This window comes from Microcebus murinus, chromosome 16 (assembly GCF_040939455.1).
Source record: "Microcebus murinus isolate Inina chromosome 16, M.murinus_Inina_mat1.0, whole genome shotgun sequence".
NCBI classification, from domain to species: Eukaryota; Metazoa; Chordata; class Mammalia; order Primates; family Cheirogaleidae; genus Microcebus; species Microcebus murinus.
The window spans coordinates 45,822,947-45,845,354 of NC_134119.1; the positions used below are offsets into that span (position 1 = coordinate 45,822,947).

Below are 22,408 nucleotides of genomic sequence, written 5' to 3' on the forward strand. Positions count from 1 at the left end.
ATGTCGTATCTGCCACAGGCGAGGGCTCAGCCTTGGGTGCTGCTGCTGCTTCTCTCAGGCTTGCAGACCCTTGTGATCCAGGACTCAAATTGCCGGCTGCATGAGAATTGGATGGATCAAGAAGACATTGCAGTTTACCTTCCTCGCACCGTGGAGTTCGCCTTGCACACGTTCAACAAGCAAAGCAGGGACCTGTTTGCCTACAGGCTTTTGAGCACCCTGAACTCCAGGAAGGACAAGGTTTGTGACCACACCCTCTCCTCTCCCGTATGTGACACTAAGGGAGGGACAGGGATGGGCATTTTATCAAGGACTCTTGGTTCACAATTTGCACGCTATAATTGGGCAAAATACAAAGTAATTCTATGAGTTTCTGATTTTGAAAACATTTAACTTAGAAATTTAAAAAAGATTCAAAATCAACTCACATGCGAGATATACTTTTCAATCTTCATGATTATTATGACTTTGATTAACTAAAGAATGACTTCAAAATAGGGACTACTGCGGACATAAAGGAACACAGTAAGGAAAAGAGCCAGGAAGAATATATCCACTGAGAGAGACTGAAAAAATATTTCAACAACACAAGTTAAAAAAAAAATTAGAAAGAGACTAAGAGAGGGAGAGAAAGAGAGAGCAAAAGGAAAAGAGAGAGAGACCAAGGGTTCAGGGGCAACGAGGAGCTGCCGTCGTCCTGAGCCCGCTGTCTGGCCGGTCCCTCTCCTCTGATTCCACCTGCTCTGGGCTCCGGGGCGTGTCTGCACTTGGTGGCGGGAACGAGGTTCACACTCCTCCTCAGACCACTGCTCTGAGTCCTGGATGGTCCCCGCTGGGTGGACGCCCCCCAGAGCGCAGTGAGGAACACACAGGCCACCGGGCTGCAGGCCACACAGGACATGCTCTCCTAAGGGAGCACTTCCGGTTTGGACGGAGAGGGAGGACATTGCTCTTCCTGCCTGGGCACCAAGGTCCTGCAAGAAGGACGCAGGGCCCCACCCCGCACAGAGCTTCAGCCTCTGAGGAAACCCTGCAGCGCCCTGGCAGGGTCTGCTGCCCCGGGCTCTCTGGGCTGGAGCCTCCCACGTGGGCTCCTGGCCTGGCAGTCCCAGTCAGCTTGGGGGTTGGGGATGGGTGGACGGGAGGCAGGGGTGGGATGGGATGGGATGGGATGGGATGGGATGGGGTGGGATGGGGTGGGATGGGATGGGGTGGGATGGGGTGGGATGGGGTGGGATGGGATGGGATGGGATGGGGTGGGATGGGGTGGGATGGGGTGGGATGGGATGGGGTGGGATGGGGTGGGATGGGGTGGGGTGGGATGGGGTGGGATGGGGTGGGGTGGGTGGGGTGGGGTGGGGTGGGATGGGGTGGGATGGGGTGGGGTGGGGTGGGGTGGGGTGGGATGGGGTGGGGTGGGGTGGGGTGGGGTGGGGTGGGATGGGGTGGGATGGGGTGGGATGGGGTGGGGTGGGGTGGGATGGGGTGGGGTGGGGTGGGGTGGGATGGGGTGGGGTGGGGTGGGATGGGATGGGGTGGGGTGGGATGGGGTGGGATGGGGTGGGGTGGGATGGGATGGGGTGGGATGGGATGGGATGGGGTGGGATGGGGTGGGGTGGGGTGGGGTGGGGTGGGGTGGGGTGGGGTGGGATGGGGTGGGATGGGGTGGGGTGGGGTGGGGTGGGATGGGGTGGGATGGGGTGGGATGGGGTGGGGTGGGGTGGGGTGGGGTGGGGTGGGATGGGGTGGGGTGGGGTGGGGTGGGATGGGGTGGGGTGGGGTGGGATGGGATGGGGTGAGGTGGGGTGGGGTGGGATGGGGTGGGGTGGGATGGGATGGGGTGGGATGGGATGGGATGGGATGGGGTGGGGTGGGATGGGGTGGGATGGGGTGGGGTGGGGTGGGGTGGGGTGGGGTGGGATGGGGTGGGATGGGGTGGGGTGGGATGGGGTGGGGTGGGATGGGGTGGGGTGGGATGGGGTGGGATGGGATGGGATGGAGCAGGAAGGAGAGCAGAGAGAAATTCAGACTTTGTGTCTTGCAGCCCTGGCTCCCATGCTGCGTGCTGTGCAGCGGAGCACTGGGTGGCGCTGTGCTTGCTGGAGGCCCAGGGAGAGGTCTGACCACATGCTGTAGATGAGGCTCCCTCTCTGGGGGCTGAGACCATCCTGAAAGCTCTTGGAGAACCAGCGGCCGCCCAGGCACCTGGCGTCTGTCCTCTGGGAAGGCAGCTGTGGGAGCAGGAGCCCCCTGAGAGGGGAGCCGGGTCTCAGGGTGGCAGAGTGGGGGCGTGGGCGGCAGCTGGGGGATGCGGTAACGGGGCTGACTCGGTGTGTCCCCCCAGGGATCCACCACGACCTCCTGCTCTTTGCTCTTAACTCCCCAATCTGGAGAAGGTCCCTGCGGTTTTACCTCCAGTGAGCTGATGCCAGGCCCGTGGTGAGCCTCCAGATGGAGCCCAGTGTTAGTCCCTGTCCCTACACCGATGGCGTCCTCATTGCCAGCTATTTAGGGGCATCAAGAAGGGAGTGTCCACTTTAACCTCTTTATGTACCGCAGGACAGTTCCAAGATAGTGTTCTCCATGAACCTGCTGTTGGGCCGAACCATTTGTGGGAAATTTGAGGAAGACATTGACAACTGCCCCTTTCAGCAAAGCTCAAGGCTGAACAACGTAAGAGGACACCGGCTTGCCCCATTCATGCAGAGGTGGAGGCTGCTTGGGGGCAGGGTGGGGGGTCAGGAGCAGCTGACAAAGCTTTCCTGGGAAGCAGAGGGGGAGCCCCGGCAGGCTCTGCAAGGCTACTCTGCTGTGCTTTAGTGTGCAGCAGCTCAGGCGTCCACTAGCTGTCCCCGGCCAGTCTGAGTTTCCCAACTGTGTCCCCTCACACCACTGCAGGTGCATGCACCTAGTCACACGGCTTTCAGACTACTCTTGTCCCTCTGCCATCCCAGTGTCCTGGGCCTGTGTAAATGATGTTTTCTTTCTGGTCTTCATACCCACCCGCTTCCCTGCCTGCAGGACAAAGAGCCAGGCAGGGCCCAGCACTGCCTTTGCCTGCATGGGAAGCTCTCAGGGATCCCCACTCTCACTTGGAGCCTGAAGAGGGGCCCCACTGTCCCCCCCTTTCCCTGGCATGGTCTTGCTGAGCTGCAGTCCTGCTGTAGGGGACGAGGCCGAGGTGAAGCCTAGTTCTGGGGATGGCCCACCTAGGATCAGTGGTACTTTTATCAAAGGGTCAACTAATGGGTTAATAATGGGTTAAATCAGAGAGTACGTCCTGGTGGGTCAGAGTGTCTTATGGTGCTCTTGTGGCTATGACACCCAGAGGGACAGCCTGTGAATTCCCCAGGAGGCCACTGTCTGAAATGGGGGACCCGACATAGGTGGCCTTGGGTAAAGAGGGAGCCCCAGATCTGGAAGCAGTTAAGCAATGTCCCAGGGGTAAGTTTGGGTGGCTGTACCTGAGGAACAGAGCCACTTCTTTCAATTGCTATCTCCAGAATGAGCAAGGTTGAGATGAGCTCGGAGCACGAGCCAAGAGCTTCCCAAGGCTGCTGCACTCACGGACCTGCCTGTGCTTGTTCCCCCAGACCCTCAGCTGCTTCTTCACCATCAGCTCCCAGCCCTGGCTAACACGGTTCGAGCTCCTGAACAAGACCTGCTCTGTGGGGCTCCCCTGAGTGGGACGCAGCCACATGCCTGGCCACGTGCTGCCCTCTCCTTCCGCGGACTCCGGCAGTGTCAGTGGCGGGTGGAGCAGCCCCACGCTTGTTTGTCCTCCTGCTGTGCATGTGTGTTGGGTTTCATGACTGGGCTTGTGGAGCCTATCAATGGAGAATCCACATTTCTCCAGGTACATAGTGTAGAATAAGCCATTAAACATCAGCATTTTAACAGGCTTTGTGTGCCATGCTCTGGAGAGAGGGGCTGGGCAGTGGATGGAGCCACTCTCAGTGGGACAGCCTGGTGGGACTGTGGGTGGTGGGGTCGTTCCCTCATCTTGGGCCTCCTGATGTGGTTCCAAGTGGCACAGTTAAGCTGTGTCTGAGAAGCTGCCTCTGGCTCATGTGGGGTCCAGAGGTGCAGTGGCTGTGTCCTCTCAGGGCTTCGATGAGCACAATGCAGCCCTGACCAGGACTCAGGGCTGCACCGAGCATAGACGGAATTTTCACTAATCGCCAGGGGAATCATCTGCTATTAAGGTTGAGACACACTGGAGTACTGGCAGCTATTGACACTCTGTCCCAATCTCCCAGACCAGTGTTCGGCACACGTTCTCTGTAAAGACTAAAGACTAACTATTTGGGCCTCTGTGAGCCCTATGGTCTCTTTCCCAACTACCCAACATTCCCTTTGCATGTTGCACACAGCCACAGCTGATGTGTAAACAACTAAGTGGTCACGTGTCAATAAGACCTTTTCACACTAGCAGGCGGCAGGCTGCATTTGGCCCTCGGACCATAGTTGCCAACCCCGACCTCAGAGCCCGCTGGGTGTAGCTGTGGCAGGTGTCCCGAGCCCCAGCATGCCCGCAGCTCCCGACACAAGCGCCTGTGCCTGCCCCAGCTCGGCTCGGGGCTTCCGCTGCGTCCCTGGAGCTCCTTCAGCAGGGCAGGTGCACCCCCCAGGTGTGGGGGAGGCCAGGCCTGAGAGTCACACTCCATCCTCAGGAGGGGGGCAGGTGAGTGTCCCAGTCTCCCAGCCCCAGGGCACCCGACTCAGAGGACAGCACCTCAGGTTCCCTAAGCTTCACCTGCACGATGAACCCAGTGGCCCGCAGTGTGACCCACTGAGAACAGACATGTGGATAACAGGAAAGTTGATTTCTTCCCCCTTTCTCATTTGTGTCTCCTGGTTCATCTCCAGATAAACCACCCGCGCTCATCAGTCCGTGTGGGCTCAGCTTAAGGGGAGTCTGGTCAAGACACGTGCTGTGTTTGGCCCGTCCCCTTGGAACGTGTCCTGCACAGAGACAGCCGGGAGGGTGAGCCCCAGACGGTGATTCCAGGCAAAGCCAGGGGAGAGCCAGGCCCCGGGGTCTCCCTGCAGGCCCCCAGTGCTGAGGTGGGGACAGCTGCTGCTCTTTGTCCCTGTCTGGACTCTGGAGCCCTCAAGGCCCTGCCCTGCCCTGCCCAGACACGAATAGGTTTTTGTTTTCGACCCCCCATCCCCTCTCCTGTGTGCTCCACCCTCGGCCTTTCCTTGCCCAGGACTCAGTCAGCGGGAAGAAGCTCAGAGGGCCCTCTATCCACTGTGGTTCCAACACGTGTTGTCCAGAGAGTCACTCCGCTCATTCCACTCGAGCACCATACCCGAGGCGGCTCTCGGGACAGGGTCCCATGGGGTTCAGCCCACCGGGGAGTCCTGGGTCAGGACTCTGTGGGAGCAGAGCCGTGCCTCCCGGAGTGAGGGAGAGTTACCCACTGCAAGGCACCGGGCCTGGCAGGGTGCCCTGACGCCTGCCTGACTCAGAGTGCTCGTGTGGGGCTTTGTCAGTTCTCCGCACCCCAGAAGGGGTCTCCATGGAGTCCAGGATTCGTCTTGCCCCCGGATGTTTCTCCAGGGTCCAGAGTAGCATGTGGCATGGGTCGGGTGCTTGAGGTTGGTTTACGCACAGGGCTAGCATTAAGGTGTCTGCTCTTTTGGGAGGACCTCTCCTCCCATAAACCAACCATCTAGTCCTGCTCCTGGAGGTGGCCTCCTGGTCAGCTCTCTCTTCTCTGGATCAGGGAATTGTGGCCCTGGATGCTGCATGTGGTCAGGAGGTGGGCCCCTGGGCAAAACCTGGGCCAGAGGCTGGGGCGGGAGACTTGCTGGGAACGCCTGGTCAGTAGCATCCATGGGTCCCCACCCCAGGGAAAAAGCAAGGCACAGATTGTATTACAGTGTCACGAAGTCCCTCACTCTCCAGAAATATGAATTCTTATATTTCAACTCTGCACCTTTTTAGCTCCTATCCTCTCGTTCTCTGTCTCTGCATCATTGATGTGGTGATGAGAATGTCTGCTTGGCTGTCCTCAAACGGCTGCAACTGAAATCAAATGAGGCAGTAAAAGAAAACAGTAAATCAAATCTCTATACGCACTCCTTTTTTTCTGCACTTGGCCACTTCCGTATCTGCTAGGGGCACATGTGGCCGTTTCTTCATTTTTCCTAGAGGATCAGCACTGGGACACAGCCCTGGGCACATGGAATATAAAAGTGAACACAAAGTAACAAGGACAAAGAGGTTGTGGGGAGGTCTTTGGAAACTCCCCGAGCCTCTCTCCTTGAGGCAGAGGAAGGACAGGTGGGGTTGACCTAGGGAGGAGGAAGGCTGTCAGGATACACATGGTGAGACCACATCCCAGCTGTCAGGAGTCCTGGCCCTGCATCTTGTCTCAGGACAACTGCCATCTATTCCCAGAGGAGAACAAGGATATCTGGGTGATAACATTGGAAACATGAATGGGTAGAATCCAGTAGAATTGAAATTTTATAATACATAAAGTTTAAGATGAGTTTGAAGAATATAATAAGAGCCATCTGCCTGCACCCAGATTGGCAGGGGCATCAAGGATGGGTGAGCAGGTACATGGCAGTTGTAGGAAGAGAGTGAGGGGGCTTCGGACTTCTCAGGGGATTAACTAAATGCTTAACTTCTGGACTAGCCAAGATAGACAGGAATTCATCAGGAGCATAGGACTCAAAAACCCAATTCTCAAGATCAATTATAGAAATGTTCAAACAAAAACTTTAGAGAAAATAAATTTAGAGTTTCTTGGTCAAAGAACAATTCACAAATTGTGCATCACTCAAAACTGGAATAGGTTTAGAGAGTTCTGTTCTAGCAGCATGAGCAGTGAACTTTTATAAGCTGAAGACAGGAGCAAAATACAGAAATTAATTGATTTGCTAAGAGCTGGGCATTTGCTTTGTTTGCAGGGGGGCGGGGGGGGGGGGAGGGGTGTGATGGGAAGTCCTCCACTTTTGCCTCATTTCCGTATACTGTATTGGGAGGTCCCTAGTTAATATAACCAATTTGCTGGTTGGCTGTTGTGACCGTCCAAGGCTAGATTTGTTTTTAAATGTCAGCTCCAAGTAAGTATAGGTTTGCTTGCATAAGAGCTACATGCAGAGACAACCTCAATCTAATGGTCTTCTTATTTGCTTTATCGATTCCCCTTTGTGGTCAACCTCTTGATCTCTACTCTATCACCATTATAATGGACTTAGCTGGTCTCAGAAAGGAATTCATAAGTCAAGATATCAGGCTAGCTGAAAGATTCTTTTCATTGTTACTCATGTTTTTGTCACTCTCACTGGAGTGAGGCCATTAGACAGAGTAGATGGCTGCACACAGCATTTACGACCCTTGAGAGGTACAGTGCACCACGGAGACTACTCTGATGACAGGAGGGTAATCCCAATAGACTGAAATATGCTCCATAACCAATGCTGCCATGAACCAAATCAATTAAAGTAAATGAAAGAATGAGCCAAAAGAGGCATCTACTTGTTCTAACCAAATGCCTTGCTGTTTGATTTCTTGCAATTGAGTGTCTCTCATACTAGGTATTTTTATCCAAGTGCAGTAGGTACTTTATATCTCACACACTCTTCCTTGTTTAGCCAACAAGTAGTCCAAAGAGACCCTATTAACTAAAATATCTTTAGCAAGATAATTTAAAGAAGTTTGTTGGGCATTATAGCCTTTGCAATAGAGTCAGCCATAGTAGCTAATGTTTGAGACATATTTGTCATTATCACCTCATTTACATTTAGGCCAAGAAAGGAAAGGGGCATTCTACCCAAAGATGCCCATTTAGGGAGATTTATGCCTCCTGGCAAATCCCTCGTTATTCTGTAATGCAAATTAAAAGATGTTGACCAATGTCTGGTTTCCCATCAGTTATGGGATGACAATGGCACTGTTGGAATCCCTAATCCACATTGACTTCTAATTTCTCACTTACTGAGACATGAGTTGCTCATTCTTGTGGTTGATCATAAAATCTTCCACAGATAAAAATACATCCTGGAGGGGCACAACAGACAGTTCCCTGCGGGATGACTTTTGTGTCAGAAGAAAAGCACTAGCTCTATTTATCCAAGGCTCCATGATGGAATTGTTGCATAGTTGAAGACTACCCAAAATTAGGAGAGTCAGGTTATGAAGGTGGCTACAAACTGTCAAATTATCTTAGGCATTTTTTTTTTATTCAGTTCCTGGAAAAATTTAACTACAAAAACCCTCACTATAATTTTTGCCTACTGTTAGATTTAAACAAGGGATCTGAACATAGGACTCTAAAAGCACAACCCTGTAGAAAAAGCCAGATGTGCAATTCCAACAGGCACTAGGAATATCAGTAAAATCTGTTAGAGGGTGAGCTGGAGGATCTCTTAAAATTATTATTAGAGATTTAAGTTTAGCATGACATATCCAAGATTCAGTTATCTTTCCAACTGACGTTGTGGATTGTGAAATCCTGATCATAGCATTATTCTGCTACTCATAAACAGAAAGAACACACAGTAAAAAGAGGGAAAAAAACAAAGATTTCATGATGACACTAAAAATAAGTCTTGATTTGTGATCATGGGAAAGCTGCCCATGTCTAGAATGTCATCTGCTTTTGAGGAAAAGCCCAATTCAGTCTTACCTTGGGGTCTCCAAGGGATGTGCTGTCCCAAGAGTTTGCACAGGTCCTCTTGAGTTGACACATGTGGACTCAGGGCCTAAGGCCCTTAACTTTTGCTGTGGCATGGACACTAAGATGAACTAGGTATGATCTTTTCCAGTGGGGTTTAGGGGCAGCCTTTTTCTGGTGTCATATCCAAAAGACTCAATCTCTGGGTTTTAGATTATGAAAGGTCTGGTTGTCATCAGTTGGTGAGTTATGTAAGGCTTTTTTTTTTGCCTGGTGAAAATACACTTTGGCATAAAGTATCAAATCGCTGTAATACTGACTCATGTTACAGTTTATAAAAGCAGGAGACACAGGAAGCTCTATTATTAGGAGCATAAATTTTCTAGCAACTAGTAAGTAAAATATTAATTTGTGTTTTCCTATAGGAGTGGATCTGATTGTCACCAAAGCCAATGGTAGGTAATATGGCCAAGGCAGTCTTTTCAATTCAGTTAGCTTTACCAATTTCAGTCTTAGGATGCATTTGTCTTTCACCTTCCCATAAAAATTGATAGGAATAGTAGTAATGCCATTGTGTTTGTAATACCTGATTTAACTGCTTTATAACTCATCCAGTGAAATGAATACTATGGCTGGAGATTTCTCCAGGGAAGTCCCATAAAGAAAACATGTTTTCTAAAAACCTTCCACCTACTGTTACAGCATAAGCCTTCCTGCATGAGAATGCTTCTACATAGCCAGAGAATACACAGACCATCACAAGAAAGTATTGAATCCTACTGAGGGTAGCAATTGAATGAAATCCACCTGTAGTTTTCGAATGGTCCAGTAGGCAGTAGAAATGTACCACCTGTGGTTTTTATTATTTGACAATGTTTCTAACTTTAATTTAACATATCAAATAAGCCTAACGAATTTAACATCTTTCTTTTTATAAGGAGAGGAAACAAATTATTTTGAGATATCACATGAGCCCTCTGAAAGCTCCCTATGTTAGTTTGAGGTCAAAATACTTCATTTAGAATTTTATTTTGGGAAGTTGTCAAAAACATCAATGTTTACATTTGATTAACCCTTTGCACTCGGATGTTGAGTGTGGGTAATGTCGAGTGGATAATGAGAAAAAAGCAAGCGAATGCAAAGGGTTAAATAAGATCCCAGGTCACCGTGACACAATGTTGTTATTCAAGGTGACAATTAAAATATTTAAAGGCAAATAAAAAAGTTACATAGCTGTAGGAAAACCATTAGCTCTTTTAAGAGAAAGGTTTCGATTTTCTTCAGTAGTCAAAGACTTGGCAGAAGACAACATGAATCAGGAAATTATTTTGATAAGACACAAAGTCTTTGTTTCCTAGACAGAATTCTTAAAAGGTAAAAAAAACCATATCTTTCAGAATTTCTTATTAAGAGCAGTCCAATCATCTAAGAAATCTTTGTTATTTTAACAGAGAAGACCAAATTCTAGTTTTATACCAGTATGCTTTTGATATTAATACTCAATTAAACAAAATTATAAATAATTCTCTTCAGATCTTAGTTAGATTTAACACACTTAAAATTCTTTCTTTTTAATTTATTTTGAAATTTTAGAATATTGGCCAGGCTCTGTGGCTCACGTTTGTAATCCTAGGACTCAGGAGGCCTAGGAAGGAGGATCATTTGAGGCCAGGAGCTTAAGACCAGCCTTAGCAAGAGCAAGACCCTGTCTCTGCTAAAAATAGAGAAAATTAGCCAGGTGCAGTGGCTCACACCTGTGGTCCCAGCTACTCAGGAGGTTGAGGCAGGATGATGGCTTGAGCTCAGGAGTTTGAGGTTTCTGTGAGCTAGGCTGACGCCATGGCACTCTAACCCAGGCAACAGAGTGAGACTGTCTTGAAAAAAAAAATTAGAATTTTATGGGGATACAAACATTTTGGTTACATCACACATAAAATTCAATTTTCAAGATTCCTCTTCCATAAACCTTCTACAACTTCTTTATATCAGTTCAGTTTTATCCTACATGCTTCCTCTTTCCCATTGTGAAACCTCAAATTATTCTACTTTAGGATGAAAATTACTGTTTTTTCTTTAACAAAAACATCCTTCATACCTCATAGCTTCACCCCTTACCAAAAATTTAACTCATTTTTCTCACATACAGTTGTTTCCCTTATTATTCTAGCATTAATTACCACATGTTATAATCTTTAATTCTTAATAATTTTAATTTCTAGTGAAAACTAGGAAGTAAGCAATTGTGAACTGCCTGTCTTATACCAGTATTCTCTAACTCAACATCATTTTATAATTTCTAAAAGCATCTGCCTCCTCATTTTTCAAAGTGCTATAGGACATGTTCACTAAAAGACCAAATATTTTTAATTTTTTGTAATGGGAAGCCAAAAGTGGAAAAACTTATGTTTGCCAATAGTTTCGCATTTTATTTGTAAATGATCTATATATATTCAATGAATAGGTATTATTTAAATTCAATAGCAAAACTCCAAGGAGTAACAAATGCAAGAGGTTTGGGAAGCTATTTTTTATAGGTATAATAACACCAAACAAGTCTAGCCATAATCAAGTTATTTTCCTGTTAGTTATTTTTAAAGAATGTGCATGTTAAGCAATCATCACAAAAGCTAAATTCCTAGAAAGTTAAATATATGTTTGTGAGGGGTTTTTGTATCACTGCTATGCTTGATATACATGAAGTAATGGACACTTCACTTTCACTTGTCATTTGTTCTTAGGTTGAACTCATATTTTTATAATCTTTAACATTTAGTAGAGATAACATGAACTTACTTGACTAGTAAATCTAGTCAGAATAAAAGTTTGCATGTTCACATTATATTTAATGTTGACAACTCTGAAGAAATACTCATTCTAATTTAACCATCAAACTTAAATTAGCTTTTATTTACTGAAATATTATTCCAGATCACACGAACTTGGAAAATATTTTATAGTAGTTCCTATCTTCCTGTCAGTTTAAGGAATACCTATTTCACATAAGTGTTTATTTTTCTTTAAGCCAATTAAATAGAGCTTTATTATATTATAACTTTGTCAATACCATCCAGAGATAGAAAAATATCCCATGTAACATACAGAAATACACAGACAGAAACATATTTTATATCTTTCACTCTGAAATTTTAGCCATATTCCAGGTACAATAAAACAAAGCTCATGAGTTTATAAAAGAATATCTTTTAATACAAATTTTATTTATGACTCATGGAGCAAGGCTTATTTGCCCAGTTGGCTAAAGCTTTTTACTAATATTTGTGCCAAAATAACTTTAAGATTTTAAATTTTCTTTTTGGAAAGAGTCTTTTAGAGCAAGAGTTTTTTTTTTAATGCATTTTATCTTTTAGGAGCCTCTGCATATGGCAATGTCCCTAGTCCTAGGTGTTTGCCTAATTTAGATATGCTGTGATCGGAGGCCCTTAGTTATACAACCAATTGGCTGGCTGTTTCTGATTGATTGAGACTAGATTGTAATTTTTAAGTTAACCATAAGAAATGCTTCCAAGTTAAGTTTCGCTTTGCTTATGGAAGAGCTCCAGGTACAGAGGCAACCTAAGGCTAACAGCCTCCTCCTTATTTGCTTTAACAGAGGACAAACATTTCAACAATATTTATTAACAATTCTTAAGAGATCAAAAAATATTGGAAACAGTCTAACTTCTGAGCACATCGCCTACAAGAAATCAGTAATCATATACACATACCAATAGATATAAAGGATATATTCATCACACCACACTTCACAGTAGAAAAAATTGGAAAAATTTCAGCAATTAGTTCTTAGGCATTGATTAAATATAAGAATGAGTCTTAGAGCTGCAGCTCCCAGGCAGCCCTAGCTCCGAGAGGCCACTGTGCACAGGGTCAGGTTCTCAGGCCCTAAGTGGCCTCTCTCTTCTCTAGTCCTGGAGGCTGATGCTTTGGGTCTAGAAACCCTTCTTTTCCTTTACAATTAGCAATGATGGTTTGACCTTTTTCCTAATCCAGTGTGTATTGAGGAAACCATTCTCAAGCCCCCATCCCGATGACCTACAGGTTGAGTTATTTCTCATTTGTATCCAACCGTAACCAACTCCAGGGACGTATTCTGAGTGTTCAAAGTGTGGTGCAGGGATCAAGAACACCACCACCCCCTGAAAACTGGTAAGAAATGCAAATTCTCTGTGCCTGCCCACACCTACTGGGTCAGATTCCTAGGGAATGGAGAGATTAAGAATTTGGATTTTAACATATTTTTAGGGGATTCTAGTGCCTCTGAAATTTACAAGTAGCTGCAGATAAATTCAGAAGGCATCTTTGTGGAGAAGCAGCATAAATCTTAGTCTGGAAAGAGTATGTTATTTGATCTTTAGCTAGGGGGTGCGGAGGTCTCTTTCTAGAGGTCTATGGGTGGCCAGTGGCCATTTATCTTTCCTGGGAAACTCTGAGAACTAATGTGAAAATTTGCCTTTGAATCAGGTGCCCTGAGGCTGGAAATATTGGGACATATGCCTGCTTCTTTCTGATGATGGATTGTGCCTTCAGACTTGGCCTCTCCTTCAGCTGCAGGAAGTATCTGCTCTGCTAAAGGAAGTCCATTTGCACAGAGTAACTCCTGAGCCAAGCTGGGGAGATGCAGGTGCTTGAAGTGGGAGCTGGCACTGGTGGTTCTTGGGAACACCAGGTACAGGTGTGCCAGAGGAGCTGTTCGTGTCAGAGTTGGGTAACTACCACCCAAGGCCCAAACCTGCCCGCTTGTGTAAATAAAGTCTTACTGGAACACAGAGACTCTTCTATGTTTACATTGTCTACAGCTACTTTCAAGATACAAAAGCAGCATTGGGCACTTGAAAAAGTGACCATCTACCCACCAAGGCCAGAATAATTATTCTCTGGCTTTTTCAGAACATTTTTGTCAAGCACTGTTTTAGGTGACTTGGGCACAGTCTTGCCAGCATCTGGTATTCCAGTGTGTCTGGTGCTTTAATTCTCCAGACATCCCCTGGGATCTGTGAAAATGCCGACTCTTTTATCAAAGGTGGGGAAGCACTAGGCTTTTACTCTTCTGAAATTGTTCCAGAAGATGCTAATGCTGCTCTGGGTTCCAGGACAACTCTGTGTGTGGGGCTAGAAGTCTTTTCTTCATCCACTGACCTGCCATGGACCAGGAAAGCGTGTGAGCCAGCCCCTCAAGAGCAGAGGCCACGTGTGCTATGAAGACCCCAAGGCCCTGTCTTGCTCCATTGTACACACTGGGTGGCTTGAGGGGTCACAGCCACTTTACCTCTGGCCACATGGGGCACTGGCCACGAGGCTGGAAACAGCAGCTCAGGTGCATTGTGGTTGTACCACCCGGAAGGTGCAAGAGGGTGGAAGGACCTTACCAGCGCCGATCCCACCAGGTTGCTATGCTGAGAATAAGTGCACCACCCGACCAGGCTCCTCCCTCCATAGCCACAACACACAAAGCTTCTAAAATGCTGATGTTTAATGACCTATTCTACGTGATGGGCCTGGACAAAATAATTTCTAAAATGCCAAGCCACGAAACCCTAGACAAGTGCAAAACAGAAGAATGAACAAGCATGAAGATGCTCAGCTACTGAAGTCTCAACTCCTGTGAATGGCTGGCGTCCACGAAAGGAGAGAGCAACAGGTGGCTAGGCGAGGGGCTGTGTCCCCATTAGGGGATTGCCCCCGAGCAGGTCTTGTTCAGGAGCTTGAACACTGATATCCTGGGCTGGGTGCTGACGGTGAAGAGGCAGATGAAGGTCTGGGGAAACAAGCATAGGCAGGTCTGTGGGTGCAGAAACCTTAGGAAACTTGTGGCTCACGCTCCAAACTCAGGGTCCTTCTCAACCTTGCTCATTCCCAGGGACAGCGATTGAGAGAAGTGGCTCTGGCCTTCAGGTCTGGCCATCTGACCTAAGTTCTAGGAAGATCCTGAATGGTGTCCAAATCTGGGGCCCCCACCTGACTCACAGCCACCTGTGCCAGGTTCTTCCCTCTAACCAGTGGCCTCCTGGGGAAGCCCAGCTGTCCTAGTGTGATCCATGCCCCCAAGGGTAGCAGGGGAATGCTTTGTCCCAGAGAGAGCAGCTCTTGGATTTAAGACTCTCAGTTAAGCAAGTAGCCAACCTGTTTGCTAATCTTACAAAAAGCAGATGCACTAAACATAGGAGGGGCTGTCCTCAGAGCTGGCTTTATGTTGAGCTCCTCCCCTGCAGCAGGTGCTGCAGCTCAGCAGGGCTCCAGCAGGCTCCTTTTCCTACATGCAGGTGGGACGTGAGCATGAATCCAGAGCAGGGACATACTTTCCTTGGGCCCAGGAGATTGGGATCCCAGGGGCACAGAGCAGGCTGAAGGCCCTATGACTTAGGTGCAGGTAGCTGCAGTGGTGTGAGGGGCGGAGTTAGAAACTCAGACTGGCCAGACATTGCAAGTGGACGCCTGAGCTGCTGCCCCACTAAGGCATAGGCAGGGGAGCCTGCTGGCGCCTGCTGCAGGGTCCCTCCTCTACGTCCCTAGCAAAGGCTTTGTCAGCTGCTTTCTACCTCGCGCCCCCACCCCCATGCAGCCTCCACAGCTGCTTAAATGCAGGAAACTGGTGTCTGGTCTTACATTGTTCGGTTTGGAGCCTTGTTGAAAGGGGCAGTTGTCAAGGTCTTCCTTAAATTTCCGACACAATGTTCTGCGCAGTTCCAGTTTCATGGAGAACACCATCTTGGAACTGTCCTGCGGTACGTAAAGAGGTTAAAGTGGACACTCCCTTCTTGATGCCCCTAAATAGCTGGCAATGAGGACGCCATCGGTGTAGGGACAGGGACTAACACTGGGCTCCATCTGGAGGCTCGCCAAGGGCCTGGCATCAGCTCACTGGAGGTAAAACCGCAGGGACCTTCTCCAGATTGGGGAGTTAAGAGCAAAGAGCAGGAGGTGGTGGTGGATCCCTGGGGGGACACACCGAGTCAGCCCCGTTACCGCATCCCCCAGCTGCCGCCCACGCCCCCACTCTGCCACCCTGAGACCCGGCTCCCCTCTCAGGGGGCTCCTGCTCCCACAGCTGCCTTCCCAGAGGACAGACGCCAGGTGCCTGGGCGGCCGCTGGTTCTCCAAGAGCTTTCAGGATGGTCTCAGCCCCCAGAGAGGGAGCCTCATCTACAGCATGTGGTCAGACCTCTCCCTGGGCCTCCAGCAAGCACAGCGCCACCCAGTGCTCCCCTGCACAGCACGCAGCATGGGAGCCAGGGCTGCAAGACACAAAGTCTGAATTTCTCTCTGCTCTCCTTCTTGCTCCATCCCATCCCATCCCATCCCATCCCACCCCATCCCACCCCATCCCATCCCATCCCATCCCACCCCACCCCATCCCATCCCATCCCATCCAATCCCATCCCACCCCATCCCATCCCATCCCAACCCATCCCACCCCATCCCACCCCATCCCATCCCATCCCATCCCATCCCACCCCATCCCACTCCATCCCATCCCATCCCACCCTATCCCATCCCATCCCACCCCATCCCACCCCATCCCATCCCATCCCATCCCATCCCATCCCACCCCATCCCACCCCATCCCACCCCATCTCACCCCATCCCATCCCATCCCATCCCATCCCACCCTATCCCATCCCACCCCATCCCACCTCATCCCATCCCATCCCACCCCATCCCACCCCATCCCATCCCACCCCTGCCTCCCGTCCACCCATCCCCAACCCCCAAGCTGACTGGGACTGCCAGGCCAGGAGCCCACGTGGGAGGCTCCAGCCCAGAGAGCCCGGGGCAGCAGACCCTGCCAGGGCGCTGCAGGGTTTCCTCAGAGGCTGAAGCTCTGTGCGGGGTGGGGCCCTGCGTCCTTCTTGCAGGACCTTGGTGCCCAGGCAGGAAGAGCAATGTCCCCCCTCTCTGTCCAAACCGGAAGTGCTCCCTTAGGAGAGCATGTCCTGTGTGGCCTGCAGCCCGGGTGGCCTGTGTGTTCCTCACTGCGCTCTGGGGGGCGTCCACCCAGCGGGGACCATCCAGGACTCAGAGCAGTGGTCTGAGGAGGAGTGTGAACCTCGTTCCTGCCACCAAGTGCAGACACGCCCCGGAGCCCAGAGCAGGTGGAATCAGAGGAGAGGGACCGGCCAGATAGCGGGCTCAGGACGACGGCAGCTCCTCGTTGCCCCTGAACCCTTGGTCTTTGTGTGTGTGTGTGTGTTTGTGTGTGTGTGTGTTTCTGTTTTTCTATTTTTATTTTATGTCCTTTAAGTATTTCTCAGTTTATCTATATGGTAATTTTCTCTTTTCCTTATTCAAAGCTTCATCTCTTTAGTAGTCCTTATTTTGAAGTCATTCTTCAGTTAAATGATGTCATAAATATTGGAGATGAAATAATATGTCTAGTATTAAGTAGACATTTACCTAATTTAAAAGAATGTCTAAGTTAAATATTTTATAAAAACTGAAACTGAGTTAGGCTATATGTTACCAAAGTATGGGCTGCAAATGGCCAACCAGGGCTCCTTGGCAAGAGGCTGCCCCGTCTCCCACTTAGGAGCAAGTGAAGGAGGTCAGGCCAGGAGATCTTGTGGCCACCAACCTGCTTGTACTGGGAATACTCCCTCCAGGAACTCAGGAGGCTCAGGACCCTGTAGGCATAGTCGTCCTTGCTCTGCTGGTTGAATTTGTGCAAGGCAAACTCCACTGTGGCACGGATCTCAGGAGTGCTGCCTTTCCGATTATTTTCATTTTCTTCTTCAGAACACCAGGCACGGGTCCTCAGGAGCTTCAAGGTTGAGAGAAGCAGCAGCAGCACCCAGGGCAGAGCCCTTGCTCGTCGCAGCAACATGGTGCAGGTGCCTGGGCACCTTCCCGGCCGGGCTCTCCCAGGAGCTACCAGGCTCAGGTCCTGCCCTTACACTCATCTGCCTGGGCACAAGCTCCTCCCTCTGGTCCTCAACTCTGTCATCACAGCCTGTCCCTCCCACACGTGGCCTCACCTCCTCCAGGCAAAGCTGCTAAAATCATCTCCTGTGCAGGGGGAGGAAGTGCCCATGGGGGCTGGGGGGAGGCCCAGCAGTGGGAGGGAGGGGTTTCTGGACACGAGCCCCTCAGGGGGCAAGAGGAGGGATTTGGGTGGAGGTCGTAGACTCCAACCCTGAGAAGACAAAGGATAGGTGGGGAGAGGGAGAAGTGGGTGGGTGGGAGGCACTGGCTGCCCGGGGATGGTGTGTGCTCATCTGGAGGGAGCGGTGGAGGGAGCCGGGGAGTCTTTCCTGCTCACGTGACGTCCGGCCGGCCGGAGTCTGTGCTCCTCTCTGCTCCCAGCCCCTGGGGATGCAGCCCACCTTTGGGGCGGGGGCAGAGGTTGAGGAAACTGGGGAGCAGGAGCCCCAGCCCAGCTCTGCCCCTCCCGTGGCACCGCTTCCCAGCCCAGGGATGTGCTGCCATGGGCTTGGCCTGGGGCCTGCCCAGTCATGGAGACGCCCCCTGCCAAAGGTGTTTAGAGGAGGGGTGGCCACTTGCAATTAGAAAGAGCCAGAGACTGAGAAGGGCCTGCCCCCCAGTCCCTGCCACTGCTGACGGCCCTGGAGTTTCCATGGAGTTTCCATGGCTGCTGGTGCCCTCCAGTGGCCACGGCCACCACAGCTCAGGAGGTTCGGGGCCCTGGAAAGAGCCCTTCGCAGCCTCCAACTCTAGCAGCAAATGGGCTCTGGGAAGACTGAATGACACTTTCCAGAGAAGTCTTAGGTTTCATCCCCCTGAAACATGCCTTTTTAGAGCCCCGTGCACCAGATATGTCCTCACTGTGCAGCCAAGGAGGGTCCGGGTGCCCACCACACCCAGACCTGGGACCACAGGGACATGGACACCACTGACCACTGTAGTGTGTGTCTATACTCTTGCCGAGTCCCTAGCGGCCTGGGCTGTGCTCCCTCCCCAGACTGAGAGAGACATGACTGGAATTCCCAGACGTGAGCCACGCAGGGAGAAGAGCATGTGAGCCCTGGACTGTTACAACCCGGGGACGTCGGTAAACATGTTGCTGCGGGCTGAGTGAAACCAGGCCTGGCGGGCCCGGCTGGCAAGCCCCTGTCGGTGGTCACAGCTCTCTGCCTGGAAATCCCCCATCCTGGCTCTGGGCTGCCTCCTCCTCCTGTCTCCAGGGACTCCTGCTCACCCTGCAATACCCCGGCCAAATGTGAACTCTTTTCTAAAGCTCTCCTGGCTCCCCTTGGGAGAGTTCTAGCTCTGAGCTAAATCCTGGGCACTTGCTGACCTGTCTCTGGGGCAGGCAGGACTTCTGTGGTGTCCGTCTTTGTGTTGTTGCAGGCACCGAGCACCCACGTGGGCCTCATAGGAAGGTCTCGGTAACTTCTTACTGAGATGGGCCTGATTCCCTGGAACCAAAGCCCTGGATTTCTGGAAGCATTACTTTGAACCAGGGGTCCTCAAATGTTTTAAACGGGGGGGGGGGCAGTTCACTGTCCCTCAGACCACTGGAGGGCTGGACTACAGTTTAAAAAAAAAACTATGAACAAATTCCTATGCACACTGCACATATCTTATTTTGAAGTAAATAAACAAACGGGCAAAAAGACCCGAATGTGGACTGTAGTTTGAGGACGCCCGCTTTGAACAATTAGAACACAGCAGCAACGACCAGGCCAAACCACCAGCCCTTGTCTGGGAAGTTGAAAGTAAGGGGACAGCAAGAGGAATCCCTTGATTGCCTGTGCAGGACACACGACGCTCTCCCAAGCTCCTCAGCTCAGTGCCCTCCCCGGGGTCTGGTCACTGGCCTCACTGCACCCAAGCAGCCTCTGGGTTCTTCTTTGCATTTATTGGGAGTGAGCCTTATTTTACAATAAATAAGCTGCACATGTACTCATTCGCTGACACCTTCAAAACCTTCCACTCCAACCACATCACTTCATTTCACCATGGCACCTTGTGACCACGAGCCCTTCCTGTAGAGGGTATTTGGGGCTGCCCCGATTTAGACCACTTTATGCACATCGTGCACGCTGTTCTCAACACTTTTCATTTTGACAGTTTTGGCCAACGTTTACCTCTACTCCTTTTAAAACATTCTCTTTAGACTCGGCCAGTTTGACAAATGTGCCCTTCTTGCCTTCCTTAATGGTTGTCCAGGCGTGGACAACAGCTGCTTTCTCCGTGAACTGATGCTATTCAGAGTCCTTTTTAGATCTCTGGCTGTAGTTTCCACTGACTCGGCCAAATTTTCCACTTCCTCAATTAGCATTATTTAGAGATCAACCTCAAATGTCCAACATTGGCACTTATTTTGGAAACATCAAACAGTAAACCAATGGCAGAGATGTAATTCCCTTTGGGAGACAGAAAACTGGCTCAGTCTACTTTCTACCTTCTTTACTCTTCCAGGCACATCAGCGATTCTTGACTAAGTTTCTATCTTTCTTAAGCCTCACCACACTCCATGTGAATTCAGGCTAAGGGGTTAGATGTGGAATATATTTCCCCAATGTCCATAGTGCAAGTTAAAAGGTAACCTATAGAAGTATTAACATCTAAATACCAAATGTTATGGGGTTATGCCTGGATGTGTCAGTTGTTGTCTTTTAATATCAGAGGTCAGGCAGATGTTGTCTGAAATTGGCAAATGCTGTTTTCATGAGGCAGGCTGATGATCTAGATGAGCTGTGAGGGAAAATACCAGAAGAATCAGAACATGGTCACCTGCTTTTGGCGACTGGGACGGAGGCTTGGAGCAGGTGGAGACTTTGTTATTTATTCCAAGCTCACCTACAATTTCTATCATGTGCACACATGACTTTGACAAAAATAAAATAATGTTTTCCGCTTTTTTTGGATCCCTTGAATTTAAAGAGAAGCTGTGAGGCCCGACAGAGTGATTGGGGGTGGGAGCCAGGGGTAGGAGGGCTGGGTGTGGTGAAAGGACCCCCTCCTTAGGGGCTGCCCCACTGTGGGCCCCCAAGGAGCAGCAGGTGGAGGGAAAGATATTTCTGGGAAACCCAGTGAGTCATGTAGGGAGTGATTTGTGGCCCTTGTCTTTAGGTTTTCCAGATCAAATTGTCTAAAATAACCATGAGGGATGCTTCATCTACTACCATGTGTTTCAAGAGCTAAAGGCTAGAGTCTTCACAGTCAAATTCTAAGGTGTGGAATTTGCCTTCAGGGCTCCCAAGCACAGCCCCATCTCTGTGCTCCCTTCTCTGTTTCAGGGCATTTTTCTACAGAGCTTGGATATTCCCCGTCCTGTGAGACTGCAAGATTGCTTTGGAAAAACTGAATTCACAGCAATGCTTAGTCGCCATGGTTTGGGTGCACGCACTCATACGCACACTCCCAAAACACAAACAAACAAAGGACTCCTTGGTAAAAACTCAGAGCACAGAATTCAGCCCCTGGGACAGGTTTTACTGCGTCCTCAGAGGGGTATATTGGAGTCCTGGAGGTGTGACTGATCTCACTCTCTGCTTGGGTCCTGGAAGGGACCGCCAAGGACTATTTGATCCAAATTCCCTTACGCAACAGGGAGAACATCGAGTCCCCCCCAGGACTCAAACTTGAATCCTCCAACTCCAAATTATAAGTTATCTGCAGTGAGTGGGCTTTGCTCCTCTTTCCTCGCCATGGTCAGCAATTCTGAAATCTGACTGCCCATCAAAACCGCGATGGGCTTCAAAGGCTCCGCTGGTAGATTCGGGACCTCTGGCCCCGGGGGTCTGTAACAACCCCTCTCCCCATTCTGGTGCAGCAGGCCGGGCGCCACCCGCAGGCTGCCTGTGGAAACCACTGGGGGGGGGGCTCAAGGAGCTTTCTAAGTTCTCCAGGCCTGCGAGCCTGCGAGTCAAGGAATGCAGCTCTAACACACCCAGCGCAGCACCCCGACAGGAGGAGCATCTGGTGGTCTTCCGGGGGCTGCTGACAGCCAGCTGCGCGTCTCAGGCACCGACCGCGCGCACACCCGTCCACAGGGAGCGTCCCGCCTGCACCCGCCCCTCCTGAGCTGCAGTTGCTCTGGAGAACTGAAAGGGCGCTGGCTGCAAGAGCCCAGCACTGTCCTGCTTCTCACTGGGACTCCCCTGGATCCAGCCCGATGAGACCCTGCGGGAGAGGGCAGGGCCTGCTGGGGGCTGGGAAGCCCAGTGCTCCGAACCCGCCGGCTGCCCTCATTCCAGTCCTGGTAATGGCCTTGGCGCTTTAGGAAACTGTGTCTGCTTTAAAGTGAGACTGAAGTGCCTGCCGCCACTGAAAAGGATGCAACGGATGCAAGAGACATTCTGGCAACAAAAGAAATTTGGCTGAATGTAAAGATTTTTTTTTGGTACTTTTTTTAAGTGGTAAAATGTACATAAGAATTTGCCATTTAAATCATTTTTAAGTAGATAGTTCAGTGGTATTGAGGAGGTTCACGTTGTTGTGCAAACATCACCACCATCCGACTCCAGAACTTTCTCATCTTTCCAAACTGAAATTCCTTACACAGTAACTCTCATTCTCCTTGTTTCCAGACCCTGGAAACCGCCATTCCACTTTATGTCACCATGCATTTGACTGCTCTAGGTGCCTCATATAAGTGGAATCTTACAGTATCTGTCCCTTTTTTGACTGGCTTGTTCCATTTGGCATAATATCTTCATGGTTCATCCACGTTGTAGTGTATGTATTATATGTCAGAATTTCTTTCCTTTTAAGGCTAAATAATATTCCATTGTATTCATATAGCATTTGTTCAGACATCTGTGGCCCCTTGGACTGTTTCCACCTTTTGGTTA

At 49.8% G+C, this 22,408-nt stretch overlaps 2 protein-coding genes across 2 annotated transcripts; one reads left to right on the forward strand and one right to left on the reverse strand.

The window, feature by feature from the left end:
• LOC105857118 (putative cystatin-9-like protein CST9LP1) lies at window positions 1–3,683 on the forward strand. The gene is made up of 3 exons (XM_012739221.3): window positions 1–240; window positions 2,560–2,673; window positions 3,594–3,683. Exons 1-3 carry the CDS (start codon window positions 1–3, stop codon window positions 3,681–3,683), a joined length of 444 nt encoding a protein of 147 aa, XP_012594675.2.
• Window positions 3,684–14,121: 10,438 nt separating this feature from the next.
• Window positions 14,122–17,658, reverse strand: LOC105857119 (cystatin-9). The gene is made up of 3 exons (XM_012739222.3): window positions 17,224–17,658; window positions 15,258–15,371; window positions 14,122–14,409 (listed from the first exon to the last, which is right to left on the reverse strand). The coding sequence occupies exons 1-3, from the start codon at window positions 17,470–17,472 to the stop codon at window positions 14,320–14,322; spliced, it is 453 nt and encodes a 150-aa protein (XP_012594676.2). The 5' UTR covers window positions 17,473–17,658; the 3' UTR covers window positions 14,122–14,319.
• Between the last annotated feature and the right edge of the window lie 4,750 nt (window positions 17,659–22,408).